Raw genomic sequence first — 14976 nt, 5'->3', positions numbered from 1 at the left:
GAAAACCAGCACCAGGATTTCAACACCAGCCCAGGAAGATTCAGAAGAGGCGAAACTTCAAACTGTGCTGTCTGAAGCGCGAGGTCGAGTAAATGAAAGTTTGCTGCCACATATGCACAGTCTACATATTTGCCTCACGAAGTTTAGGAACTGCTTAGCACGCTCACTGCGGCAGCACTTTTGGAAGTCTTGATTCCTGTGTGTGATGACACACTGATGGGTCACTTATTGTCATATTGCTCTGGTAAGTAATGACCTGTGAGTCACCAGGGAGTTGTGTTCCTTGGAAACCTCCACAAGATGCAGAGATGTGGCGCCACAACACTGTCAAATTAAGCGGAACATTTTTTTCTCTGTTGATTTTGTGCTAAAATATCGCCAGCGCACTGCAGAAATGGCCCGCACAGACAGTCACAGTGATCATGTCAGCTGCATGACAAGGGCATCAGAAAGAGTAACCATTTTTTGTTTTATGCACAAACAACAGTTGTGTGCTGATTTTTTAAAAGTATAGTGTTCTTAGAACTTGTTCCTGTGAAACGTGTCTTCTCAATTTATTGAATTTTTTTCCGAGATATATCGATTTTGTAGTTTTTTGAAGTTGTCACAAAATATCCGCGTCGCAATTTCTTGTTTTTTTTACTTATTTGTGTCTTATCTTCCTTGCAACTTATACACCAATTAGTATTCTACAATTTATAATACTGCATTTTACGCTAAAACGTTGTCACGGGAAAAAAGAAATTCTTTGATCCCTGAGAAACTGTAATTTTTCTATTGGTAACGAAAGTGTTAACTGTGGAAACGACTTGCTGTGTTACTTCAAGGTTACCCTACACAAAAATGAGACATTGGTAGACTGCGCTTTTGCGGTTGCATTAAGTAGGGCAGTCTTAACGCGAGCGCACGCTTGGTCCACACTCGGTGTGCTAATTCCACAATGTTGGCATTTTGAGCCAATGAGAGGCCATGGCAGTCCTGTGAGCCATTTAGAACTGACATTTAGATGGTGATCAAATTTGACAATATGGAGGAATTTCACAGTGGTAAGTAAGGAGCAAAGGAAAGTTACTCCATGCGTGTCCTAGAACAACGCCCTACATCTGGTGCCCTCAAAATGTTACCAGTGCTGTCGACAGCTTTACCTTGCGTTAACTTGCATGTACCGGCATCCATGCTGATACGGTGACACATGAGAAAGCGATTTATTTTCGAGCACCATGCTGTGCCCTGATTACTTCCGCGTGATTAAACACCGTGCATGCATTTTCTATTATCTCTTGCTTTGCTTGGGTTGACGCCCTTTTTGCTTTAACCGTGCGCCCACAGAAGTTGTTGCAGCTCTGGTTGCAGCATGATTTTTAGGGCGAAGGGTTACGTATACACCCTTGTCCAACATGAAAGGGGACACCGTATTTGTGTTCAAGGCTGGTAATTTGCTTGTGTGGGCTTGTAATGCGGAAAAGTTCCGAGCAGAATTCTTTGACAGAACACCATAACAAATAGTAGTAAGTGAGGTTAGGACTTTCACGTTTGCAGGAATCGCGGTTCGAACACTGATGAGATGTTCCCTTTCATATTAGACAAGGATGCACGTTTAACTTCATGAAATTCGATGTAAGCGGGGCTCACAGTACTACCGTTATTACATTGCACGTTTAGTGATGTGCGACTCTACAGTACTACGAATGGGCAGGGGCCGAGCACATTGTGATTTCGTAGGCGCTCTGACATAATGTTGCGCGTGTACAAACGTCTCTTTTGTCTTCTCTTTTTTCTTTTTAATTGAGCTGGATCAGTAGCTTGGGATTGAGTCATGAATTTATGAACACTTTGCAGAATCAGATGTTCCTTTAGATAAGGAAAAAGTGAAGGCCACGTTCGGCACCATATCGCAGCCCCTGACTGCTGTTTCAGGCGCAATAAACTTTTTGAGCACGTGTGGGATCAGGATCTTGTCCTACTGCGTATTTCTTCTGCCATTCCTTCGCGATCTTGTTGCGCCAACTGAGTTCACACTTTTCCTCCTGTCAGTGCTCGCATTCCACAGCTGCGGACGTGTGGTGCAAGCAAGTAGGTGTATTGTTTTTGCGAACGCTCAGAACTACATCTTGTGACTGTGTCTGAGAGTGTGTTATACGCTTTAACGAAGTGGGCTCGTCGATGTCGTTTATAACACGTGCACGTAGCACACGTGTCTGCACGTCCGTTTGACGTAATATGTTCTCGTGTGAGTAAATGAAGTTGCGCTACAGCACACAGTAAGGCACGTGGCACCTGTGTAAACAGCAAAAATTGACATTGCTTTAGCTGTAATGCTCGGGCTGCTATGCACGGAGGCCACACAAAAGTACATTGGAGATCAGGAGAGACTGTAGTCGACCTCAGCGGTGGCACAATGAAACACTAGTTTCGCAGTCTTTTTGCCAGATCGTCCTGACAACTTCCCGGAGGAGGCGTTGAAGAATGATGAGTGGTCGAGCGACACATGACAGTTTTCACAACGCATTGTCTATATGGTCTGCCGTACACGCTGCGTCCGTCTGTTCATTAGCTCATACGCGTACCTTGAGAGATCTACTGTGACATGTGTATGGCACAACGCACGAAAGAAGTTCCGAGTGCCTATTTCACTCTGGCCGTCAGCTTCTCATGTCGATCGTGGCCCTGATCACCAGCGAGCCGTCGCGCATGTAATCACCGAGTCGTTCGATCGCCATGAAGGCAGAGAACCCGCATGCGTGCTCATTGCGCATGGATTTTGGCTTGTGGAAGGCCTCGGGTGGACACCGCGCGTGCGTCGGGTCCACTGTCTTGGAAAGGTCCGCCCGCCCCCTCGCCGTGTCGACGACGGCTAGCGTGATGACGTGTGGGAAGGGCCACTTCAGTACACCGTCGTGCCTGCCCTTCCAGAGGGTGAAGTAGATGCCCAGGACGCTCTGGTCATCGTTGCTGGCCAAAGTCTGTAGCGGCGTCGTCACTTTGTTGAGTACTAGGCTCATCCTCAGGGCGTAGCCCTGGTTGCCCGTGTAGAAGATGGGACTCTCGACCTTCGCGAATCCGCCGTTCTTGAGCAGGTTTAACTTGGCGGGCGCGTCCTTCAGCTCCCACAGGTATTCGGAGACGAGTGCGTTGTTTCGCACAGCCACGGAGGCGACGTGACTCGCGTACTCCTTGAGGAATACGCGGAAGCGCACGCGGACGGCACCGTCGCGCACGTAACCGCCATTTAGGAGCGCCGCGTGGCTCGCCATGCGGCTCTCGCCGCAGCTCCATTCGGCCAGTTCTTGGGCGGGTTTCTGGAGCGCGATGTCCGGGCAGCCGGACGCCGCGAACGTCGTGTGCACTATGTCAGCCGAGGAGTCGTCCTTCTGGTCGGCGATCACCATTTCGTACTTGTGCGTGAACGGCCACTCGAGTACGTCGTCGTAGGCGCCTCGCGTGAACACCACGTACAGGCCGACATAACCGGACGCCTTCTCAGGGTAAAGGCGCAACATTACACGGTAACCTCCGTTGGTCAGGTAAAACTTGTCACTGTCTACAAACTGCGCGTTGCCAAGCTTTGCCTGCGCCACCTTTTCCTTTATGTCCGGGACGAGCCAGTCGTACTCGGCGACGACACTGTCGTCGCGGAACACTAGTCTCGCCATGTTCGGTGGTTCGATCTCCTCCATGTAGACGACGACCTTGACCAGGAGGCTCCCATAGCGGATGTACTTGCGATTGTACACTTCGTCGTAAGAGATGGCACTCGAAGACCCGCACGCGTCGTTACGTCCGAAGGGCCTCCAGAAGGATCCGACGCATGCTTCATTCTTGATGTACGGGTTATTTGGGTCTACAGCCACCACTACATCGTTGCCCCTCTTTCCGTGCTGCTGATCGATGATGATGAGGTCGAACCGCTTCACGAAGGGCCACTGAGCCAGTGAGTCGTAGCCGCCTTCCAGAAGCGTGAGGAAGGCGCCGATGCTGCCGTTGGTATAATTTTGAAACTTGAGCTGCATCTGCATAAGATAGCCCTGGTGCCTCGTGTAGAACCGCTCGCTGAGCAGGTTGGAAGGTCGGCCAGAAGTAGCGAGGGCGATTTTCCTTTCCACATTGGGCACTTTCCATATGTACTCGGCTACCAGGTGACGATCCTTCACCGACACGGAAGCGAAGTTTGGCATCTGGTCGAGGATTGCCGTGAAGCGGAGCAGGATCTTGCCGTCCTTCTTGAAATTGCTCCGCTCGAGGGCGCTAAACGAGACGAGCTTCCGGAAGCCGCACGGCGTGTTGGGCTGGAACTGCGGCTTGGTAAACGCGCTGAGCGGGCACACACCAGATGTTGGGTCAATCACACCTTTGCGGTCGGCGGTCAGGAAGCCCGCCGACTGGTCCACTATGGACAGCTCGAAGCTATACGAGAGCGGCCACTCGAGCGAGTCGTCGAACTCGCCCGGAATAACGACGGCGAAGAGGCCCAGGTGCTCGTCTTCCGGGTGGAAGGTCAGCTGGAGCACCATCAGGTAGCTCTCGCTGTTTATGTAGAAGAGGTCGCTTGTCAGTGGCTGCAGCTCGCCCTTGCGGGCCTGCTTGATCTTGGAGTCGATGTCATCGACGGCCCACTGGAACTCGGAGACGAGCTGGTGACCGCGCATGTAGGCTTTAGCCCTCTTGGGAATGGCGCCCTTGTCCTCAAGGAATATGCTGAGCCGCACCAGGAGGCTGTCGTCGGTCACGTACCCGAGGAGCTTGCTGTGGGGTACGAGAAACGATTTGCCGCACCCTTCGACCCCGTCGGTCCGGCGCTCGGTGGGCCGCTGGAACTGCTTGCGCAACCGGCAGATAGCCGTCATTGGGTTCATGGAGACGTGCGAGTCCTGCCCCGAGCCCGACGGGTCGACCACGGTGATGTTGAAGCGGTACTGGAAGGGCCACTCGAGCGCGTCGTCGTAGCGTCCGCGCAGGATGGTGAACCAGACGCCCATGTAGGGTATCCCATTGGCCGGGTTGATGCGACCGAAGGACAGTCCCAGCCGCACCCGGTAGCCAGGCTTGCCCGTGTAGAAGTCCGGGCCTGCCAGGTTGACGCCGTGCATGACGGATGAGCGCTGCAGCAGCGCGTACATGTCGCGCACCCGCCACTCATACTGGGACAGGTAGGTGCCGTTGTGCGTCTCCTTGACCTGCGAGTAACGGTCCGGATCGCCTGCGAAACGAGAAAAAGAAGAGAGATGGTAGCTTGTAAACTACATGATAATTTTTCGTCGTCAGAACACTGTCTGCAATGTTCGTATAGCAGCAGAAGGCGCATAATATTTCCTACCTCATTATGCTGTTCAAAATGACGGTTTTTCTGGATTTGGTGGCGTTGATTCTTGCCAGTGTAACGTAAACGAATACACGAAGTTGTCACTTACGATTGCTCTGAGTTCTCTAGTGAGCATTCAGAATTCCTAAACTATGACTTTTTTTTTTATTCCGTTGGCGTTGGATGCATATATTATGTCGAATCTTACAGTTCATGGTATTTTTTCTGGAAGAAAGCGTAACGGCATATGATAAATGCGACCTCCAAGGGTCCTTACAACTCCTATTTCTCTTCTATATTTAGGGTGTCCCAGCTAACTTTAGCAAAGCTGCTCAGCGAAAAAGAACGATAAAAAAAAAAAAACGCGGTGCAAGATAAGATTTTAAGTCGTCGTACTTTTGGTAAGAGCGCAAAAGCAACACGGACAAAGGGAAGAAAAACCTGACAACAAGGCGCTGACTCACAACTTATATTTTATCCAAGAAGTTCACACACATATATAGGAACTGAAGGCCAAAAAACCCGGACATGCGCAGGACACATGGTACGCTTCGATGATGTAATTATCAGGACTGATATATATAGCGAAATTCTTTCTCGTGAAGAATGACCGATGGTTCAATTATACATGGGCCCCCTGCCGCCACTTCGGAACTTCGGTTCCTATATATGTTTCTGTGAACTTCCTGAATAAAATATCAATTGCGAGTCAGCGCCTTGTTGTCGTGTTTTTCTTCCTTTTGTCCGTGTTACTTTTACGCTTTTACCAAAAGTACGATGATTACTAACCAACTCGCCCACCTTGCTACCTTGCTATGATTTTAAGACCTAGCGTGTTCGGTCGCCAGACCTCTAATGACCGAACACCGTAGGTCTCATAATTGAATCTTGCACAGTGTTCTTTAAATCTTCTCTTTTCGTTGCTAGCGTTAGCTGGGACACCCGGTATAGCACTTCAACGGTAGTTTTCTGCTTATTGAGATATTTCTTCTAGATACTTCGTGCGCGGTTTTTCCTCCACGAGTGCATTTATGTCGGGCCTCACCTGTGCAGCAAGTGGCGCAGAGAAGAACACACAGGCCCACCGTGAGGCACGAGCGCAGCGCACCTGTGAAAAGAATGGTGGGCTGAAGGCGAAAACAAATCTTGTCATGTTTGGCAGCATGGACACTCCGCTAACTGTTTATCCCAAACATTATTTCATAGGCGCCAATCGACTTGCGAACTTCAACAGCTACCGATTTCCGCCAGTCGGTTTAGTTCGCTGCAGATTCACCTGGGTTTCAATATTTCAACTACTGCGATATTATTGGCCAACTGATATGTTATTGGCCAACTCAGCCCTTAAATACCCGCCTGGGTGGCTCATTCAGTTGGCTATGGCTTTTTGCTGCTGATTAAGAGATCGTGGGTTCGATACCTGACTGTCGCATTCTGATGTGGGTGGTATGCAATTGATAAATCAATCAATCAATCAATCAATTCATTTGATGCTTTGGTAACTGGTGTTAGGTTACGCAGGATCAATAGCAGTTAGAAAAATTCGAAGACTCATTCCTTATGGCCACGTACGTTGCGCATTCGGACATTAATGAAAAAAGCCGTTCGGCGGCCATAAATTGTCTACTGTGCTAAAATCCCTATAAAACATTCCACTTAACAAAAGTGACGCTGATTACATGAAGCATGGGTTTTCAAACTGCATCTTTTCGCAGGGCCGAATTTTACAAAACGCCTGGGCCTCAACCACAATATCGGAAACGATATATAGATCACAGTCCGCTGCTGCCTTCTACGTAATGAACTTCGTGTAATTAATTACTTGTTATCAATTGAGTTTTTGGTTATTTCGTAATTTAGCGATTATTTTGTTTACTCCATGACGCTCACTGTAATTCAATTACATTGTTCATTAGCCAATTGCATTTGACCTGTTACATTCTTGGCGACTCTAGCTGTGACAGGTGACGCAGCTTTGAGCAAACTTGGCAGTAACTGCATTGTTCAAAGGAAAAAAGTAACAGTGTCGCCCGAAAGGTGACGCATCGATTGCGATAGCAAGCTAATGGACAGCTATACGCAGTAAGGATAGTAGTTTTGTCGGCCGTATAAACTTGTAAACATAGGCATACTAAGTTAACAAGCATGCATGACTTCACGCGCGCACAAGCAAGCATGAATGCACCTCACTCGATGACCGCGGAAATTCGCTGTCAAAACGCTGTAGTGAGTAAGCGCGGCGCAGCAGCAGCAGCGAGCGAATTGACCTTCGTCCCGCCGCTCGCATCAACGTGAACTAAGCCGCGAAAACACAGCGCAGAGAGGAAGGACTCTGCCCCCGCCTAACCTAACCTAACCTAACCTAACATGGCTGTCAAGATACAGCCGCCCGGGCGGCAGCGCGCGGCGTAGTACGCGGCCTCCCCCCTCCCTACCCTCCCCCCGGAGCCCTACCCTCCCCCCTGAGCGACTGGAAGACGTAGTGCTTCCTTCCCGCTTCGTTCGCTTCCGTGCGGGAGATAGAGCCGCGATTGCCGGATCACCCTCGCACGCTTTCACTCGCAAATAGAGCATACGGCGCGCGGCGACGATTTTATCGCCGTGGACATTATACGGAACCTCACGGCGACGGCTGAAATGCGCCTGGATAGAATTACTATCACAATAAAATGAAACCATGTACGTGGGTTACCTCGTTCACACAATCATCGTCCTTCAGCTACACATTGATCACCTGAACATGGCAGGCTTGCAGGTTTTCACACCTCTCTTGGAAATCGCGACCTCTGAGCTTTTCTCTTATAATGAATTTATTTCTCTCTTTCTCCTAGAAGTGATTTTAAGCGGCATTAATAGGCGGTGAGAATTGCTACTCAATTCTTATTGCTTAGTCGAGTCTAGGACCTCTCCGATAAAGAAGCTCTTGACCTTTAAACGCATGTGTATCTATCTGTTTGATATCCTGGTGTTGTGATAGCAATTATATGGACACTCCAGGCGCATTTCTGCCTTTGCCGTATGCTGTATGTGCGAGTGAAAGCGTGCGAGGGTGAGCCGACGATGGCGGCTTAATCTCGCGCGCGCAAGGGAGGGATGCGCGGACTCTGGGGAGGAAGCGCGCCGTCTTCCGTCGCGCGCAAGGCTCCGGGTGGAGAGGAGGGCGCGTTTCACTCCGGTGCACGGTGTAAGAATAAGGAGAGGTGCTGACACTCTCCCCCCAACGCGCGCGAAAGCGCCGCTCGCTCGCGTCCAGATTATGTTCGGCTTGGTTGCAGCTGGTTCGGCGCCGTCGTAGAGGGCGCTGCGGTATGCGGTCCCTGCCTGGGCGGCAAGGCGCGTGCTGCCGCTGCTTCGTCTTCCTGCTTGCATGTGCGGTTGCGCTGTTTTGAAGGCACGATTTTTGTTCGCGTTCGTTTCATGAGCTTGTGCTTGGGTATTGTCGCCACGGGCCCTCAACGAAGGTGGCACCGGCCTTCTCAGGGGCGTTTGAAAATGGCTAGAAAGTGCTTCGTTCCGAACTGCATTTCTGGATACCTGACTTGTGCGGAGCGTATGCTTTTATTCAAAGCGCCGTCCGACAGCGGTTGTCTAGAGCAGTGGCGCCGTGCAAATCTGAGGGCAGACCGAACTCTAACGCCTACCGACCATGTCTGCACCAGCCATTTTTCAGAGGATACGATATCGATGGCATATTGTCACGACGTCGAAAGCTCGAGGGCCAAATGAAACGCACTTGTCGGCAGAAGCAGTAACAAGAACGGACGGTTTTAAAATACCGCGCGCTAGTCACTGCTTCTTCTTCTTCTTGCCATGTTTTTCATAAGTGCCGATGTGTCTTATGTCGTCGTCATCAACGCGCTAGACACGTGGCAATATTACGCGGAGCGCTCGATAAAAGGATTCCCACCTTATTTCCAAACTGTCCAAAGAACCTCACACGGTCAAATAAACCTCGAAAGCCGCTGCAGAAGAGAGAACCTCCTGTGTGCCGCAGTAGTTTGTGCAAATTTTGTTGCATGTACAAGATATATACTGGGTGGTTTACTATCATGCACCAAGATTTGAAATATGTAAATGTCATGTAGCTGGACAGAACCAAGGTAATTTTGTCTGCCGTCGCTTGGAGACATTCATATTATTTTTTATTCCGCTTAATTACATAATTATTTTCTTAATTGATTAATCAACTTTTTTAATGCTATAATTGGATAAAAAGTGTGAACGAGAGAATTGTACAGCAGCGTGGAAAACTCCCAATATAACTTTCTGTTGCTCAATACGTGATTCATAAAAGTGTTTTCCAAGCGCGAACGAAACCCGCGAATACAGAAATATTGCCGCGCGACTGGCCGCTCGAGGCACTTTGCGTGTATTCGTGAGCTTCGTTCATGCTCGGAAAAACACTTCTACGTAGCGCGTATTGAGCAATAGAAAGCTGTATCGGGAATCTTTCATGTTGCTCTACAATTTTCTCATTGACACTTTTAATTTAATTATAATAATTGAGCAGTTGATCAATAAATAAAACAAATTATCTAATTTGGTGGAATGTAAAATATAACTGAGTATCTCCAAGGGACGGCAACAACATTACTATGGTTCTGTCCAGCTACGTGACATTTGCATATTTTGAAATATTTGTGCACCCTGTAAAATACTGCTGTTTTCTGTGCAGATGTGTGCCTGATTTTCAAATTTGTTCCATACTGGCTACTGATTTTTTTTTTACAATGCGCGTGCGGTGTATATTACACGCTTGCATGTTTTTATACAACATTTTTCCATTGTGGGAGTGTATGAGACCGCCAGCTTCTGGGATGGTTATTACCTATTAAAATTATCGAGCTGCTTCATGCACAAGTTTTTTCGTATTGTGTCTATGCAAAAAAAAAAAAAAAGGTATATGGGATTATTGTGTGGTGGGTGTAAGTGTATTTGTGGACAGGCTGTAGCATTCACTGTCAAACACGCTTACATTGGCACATTCTCATATGCAATTTCAGAAAAAGAAAGTCCTCTTTTTTTAGATCTTGCAAGAGCCACTCAGTCCTCAATGGACGAAAGCCCAATGAATAATATACACGGTCTATGTTAAGTGGAATTGGAATAAAAAAGGCATTTGCTCAGGTTTTCATCAGTAAACTGTGGTAGTGATGCTCTAATTCAAGATAGACGCCTGCCTTCGTCCCGCCTAATAAATTTCCATTTGAAAGAGTAGTTGATGTGCATTCCCATCTTAAGTTCTAGCCATGAACAGCCACTTTGCTCTAGTGCATTGCATATCGCAAGCTTGCGCCGTTTCATTTCTTAATTTATATCGCGGCCACATTGAATTCGCGCAACGATGATTGAACGGTTTTCTGAGTGTGAATGGAAGCAGCGATAAGCATGAAATACATTTTCTGGTGCAGTCACTATTTTCTTCTGATCGAGGGGGTAGCACGTGGGCTAACACATTTTTTTATGCTTGGATGAACGGCTAGACCGGACGAAACAAATTGTGCGCGCGAGGGTAACTTCAGTGGGCTTTGAGTGCTGCCCGATTGATTCGTGTTCACGTCATCCACGCCCTGCACAAGGAACCTTCATGTTAGCGAAGCCTGGTAGACTTATCACTTTAATGTGAAATGACGTTTTTTTTTTTTTGCGCTTTGAGATTTACTCACTCCACTATGAACGAAAATTTAGCGGAGGCAGAGGAATGCCAAGCCGCCGGCGCCGCTAAGCTGGGACCGCTGGCCGCGGCGCCATCTATCTGCTCGCAGCGAGCTACTCGGTGCGCCCGCGCGCGGCCGAACATAATCTGGACGCTCGCTCGCGCGCAGTGTCAGCACCTAAATATTCTTTCACCGTGCTCCGGTGGCTGCGGCGTACGACAGGGCCGTGCGGGCCGCCCAATCTTGAAAGCCATCTACGACGGAGATAGTCCACCGAGCGCTGTGTTTTCGCGGCTTGCTTCGCATTAATGCGAGAGGCAGCACGAAGGTCAATTCGCTCGCTGCTGCTACCGCGCTTCCTCACTCCGCTGTTTTGACATCATTTTGATTTCTCGAAAAAACAATGTCTGGCCCTGAGAGTATTCTATCTCAAGAAGCAGAATTGTGCTACATGCCATGAGCGACCAAAAAAAAAAAAAAAAAAAAAGAATGTGTTAACGTGTGTGAAAGGTTGCAGAGGACACGTTGGAAAAAGCCAGGCCAGCTCGTTCTATTTGCTGTATTTGTGCGATATTATTAAAATAGGTAGGAAAGTAACGGTAAGGCAATCGGTTAGTTTTAGTAATTGCTCAGTTACTTTCGGAGGCAGTAATCAGTAACCGTAATCAATAACATTTTTGAAAGAAGTAATTGTAATCAGTTACTCTTTTTCTGTAACGTCTACAAGTCTGCCAGAGACGCACAGTCGTAAAGGGAGCATGCACACGGTGGTCACGGTTGCCATGTTGAAAGGATTACATCACCGTGAAAGGCTGCGCTCTTCGGGTATACGCATATCTCCAGCGGCACTTTCGAAGCTATACGCGTATGAGCATGGCGACAGTGATGCTAGACAAATACCGATTTCTCCACTGCGAACTGGGGCGTGACGGAAGCCTTGAACACGATTATCTCCGCTACGTCAATCATGCGTCCCTATTATTTGTACAGGCGGGTCGTCGGTCCACTTGTGACGTCATGGCTCAGAGCTGATAGACATTTCCCCTTTTCCGCTGTACAAACACTGGGAGTGTTGTGCCGGCTTGGCCCGATTTAATGGCCGCTGTGTGGCAGTGGTGAACCAAGATGTCGTGAATCAGCGCTGCTATCTCGGGTGAACGCGGCTACGTTATGCGTTACACGCTGGCTGTTGTGCCGCGGAGGTTACAGCCGTCGGGTGGCAGGTTGCGCTACATGTCAGCACAGCTGGCGAGCGTGATCACCGGCTGCGCGCTGATTAGTACGGCGCGTTCCGGAAAGCTGGCGGCCGTCGCCGCTGCCGCTGCTGCTGCTGCTGCTGCTCATAGCCTTGAAGGCTTCCGTCGTCTATCCATCGTCTCTCACCCCTAGAACGCGATGTCAGGCATGAGTGCCGACATGCACTTCTTCATTCAAGAGAATCGACACATGCATAGTATCTTTCTTTTTTGCTTTAACGGGTGATCAAGCGAGCAGAATCGCGAAATAACTGTTTGCCCGCCATGAGCGGCGGTATGGCAGGGTATCGTTAAATGAGATGCTGACTTGACTTCTGTGAGAGTGAGAGGACAGCGCTGTCACGCGAGTGAATTAGTCGTCTCGCTTAGTAGCGCTCCTTGGCGATTTATGCATGATAAGTTGCTTGATACATCCGGCGTCCATTCAGCGGCCTTCCAGCAGGCGCCGAAAGCGCTTATAATGATGGTCATAGCTGACGAGAGATTGTGAGAGCTATTTATTTAAAAACATGAGAGGTTCACTAGCGTAGAGATAGATACTCGACTACGTTGAAATCTCGAGACTCGGCATGAGCGGGGTCATCTTCTCACCTTGATTTCGCTGTTGACTATTTAAACTATGCACGTTTGAGTCTGAACGATATCTATGAAGTTATGAAAGGCAGCTAACCGCGATTCAAGAGAAAGCGAAGTACAGGGTATGACTAGAGATTTAAAATGCGCCATAAAAATATAGTAGAAAGCCTTGAATCCCGCCGAGGTGGTGTGGTGGCTTTGGCCTTGCGCTGCTATGCCCGAGGGCGCGGGATCAAGTCCCGGCCACGGCGGCCGCATTTCGATGGGCGCGAAGTGCTCGTGCATTTGATGCACGTGAAAGAACCAACCCCTGGTGGATAAAATTAATCCGAAGTCACCCCCCCCTCCCCCCCCCACGTCGGCGTGCCTCATAATCAGCGTGGTTTTGGCACGTGAAACCCCAGAATTAACATTCATTGGAGGGCCTTGAATAGTGTTTCCCTATTTATCTTTTATGTAGAGTCCCTTCTTCATTGTACCCTTTGCGTTCATGTATGATGTGATCAGATGAACTAGTGGCACGGAACTTTATTGGTGACTTCGGTCGCGGGGAGGGGCTGTCTTCCACTTCCAAAATGCCGTCACTGCGCGCCCCAAAAGGACGAATGTTCAGGATGTGCGAGGACTAACCTTGTCGGTTTCGTGGCACACGTAATATAGTGAGACATGGTGACAACGTGGCCGAAACGGGATAAGCTCTACCTTTGTTGGCCAGTGTCCTTGCAGACACCATGGCTTGAATTCTAATGCCCTTGGCAAAAAATGGATCCCGAGATGATCACAGGGGTGCGATTCGTTGGCCGTCGACTTCCGCGACGTCTCGGAACGTGCACCGCTTCCTTTCACCGCCCCCTAACATCCGCGCTCATTTTCGTCCTTTAGCGACCGTCACTCCTTTCTTCAACTGCAGTCCTGTTTACGTAGTCAGACGTCGTTCTTGAGCCACTTTGTACGAGCTCGCGCAGTAATTCCCCGCATTAGCATACGAACGCGGACTTCAGAGGCATTCCGTTGGGAACGCCATAGGACGGCGTGGTTTTGCTGATGCGTGCGGCGGTAATGGAATACGGACTCTCGGCTGCCCGAATGATTCATGACTATTGCTCTTTCACTTCGCGCTGTTTTGTCTTCTTTCTTTCTTTCTTTCTTTCTTTCTTTCTTTCTTCTTTCTTTCTTTCTTTCTTTTCTTTCTTTCTTTCTTCTTTCTTTCTTTCTTTCTTTCTTCTGTGTCGTCTACGCGAGACCTCGGAGTAATAGAGTGAGGAAGGCGCCGGAACTCGTTGCGCGATGAATGCACGTGCGGCTTGTATGGTTAGCGCTGCTTTGCGAACCGTTTATTGGGGACTCGCTTACAGACTGGGGTCTTCTTTAAGAGGACATAGGAGAAAGCGCGTTCAGAAAGAAGGTGCCGAAGAAAATTTCGCAAGCAGTTGTGTCTGTCCTGCGGGAATTCACTCTCCCGGCCTCGTTTCGCCAGTTTTCGTGCCACAGTGGTTTTCATTCCCATACGGTAATGAGGGCTTGCATTTTCTTGCATGGTCGGCTCGTGCTTTCACAGAGGCGTCTACAGTCACAATTGAAAAGCCGAAGAAATAATTTGAAAGGACTGCGTGTTGTCCTTTGACGACGATATTATTTGGAGTTCAGCAGTGCGCGCTAAATGCCATGTCACCAGAATAACAAAGCTATGCTAGTATGAAATGAAAGTGTTTAGCAAGCTTGCTAGTAGCCTACCTTAAGTTAATAGTTTTGCCACCAATCAGTTCATTCATTCAAATAACTTTATTGAGTGCCCTGCGATTTGGTGGGGTGGGGTGGCCTAGGCTTTGGCCAAGGGTTGTTGGCTCTTGGCGGCTTCCTCGGCTTGCTGGACGGCCCAGAGTTGGTGCTGCAGGTCCGAGCTTAGCAACACAGACTCCCAGCTCGCGCGGAGGCTGTCGCTGTTTGAGGCTGCATCACTGTTATCGTGTGTTATACCCGCACATTCCCATAGGATATGCTCTAGGGTGGCTCTAGAGTCGCAATGTCTGCACTTGTCAGTCGTGTATAAATCTGGGTGTATTATGTGCATGATAGCTGGACCTCGGATAGGACTGATTTGTAACTGCCGCCATTCGACAGACTGTTTTTGTTTAATTTTGGGTGAGTCGGCGGGAATGTGCGCCTCTGAAATCTATCATGGTGTTGT

The 14976-nt window shown here is 49.0% G+C and overlaps 1 protein-coding gene across 1 annotated transcript in view; it reads right to left on the bottom strand.

The window, feature by feature from the left end:
* Positions 1 to 2642: 2642 nt before the first annotated feature.
* The window catches only part of LOC125946357 (uncharacterized), a 55711-nt gene continuing 43377 nt past the window's right edge, over positions 2643 to 14976 (bottom strand). The window contains exon 3 of the mRNA XM_049669176.1: positions 2643 to 5197. Coding sequence (XP_049525133.1) covers positions 2643 to 5197 — 2555 coding nt within the window. The remainder of the gene's footprint in view (positions 5198 to 14976) is intronic.

Source organism: Dermacentor silvarum, chromosome 6, assembly GCF_013339745.2.
Source record: "Dermacentor silvarum isolate Dsil-2018 chromosome 6, BIME_Dsil_1.4, whole genome shotgun sequence".
In the NCBI taxonomy this organism is placed as follows: Eukaryota; Metazoa; Arthropoda; class Arachnida; order Ixodida; family Ixodidae; genus Dermacentor; species Dermacentor silvarum.
This window is presented reverse-complemented; position numbering and strand designations above follow the sequence as displayed.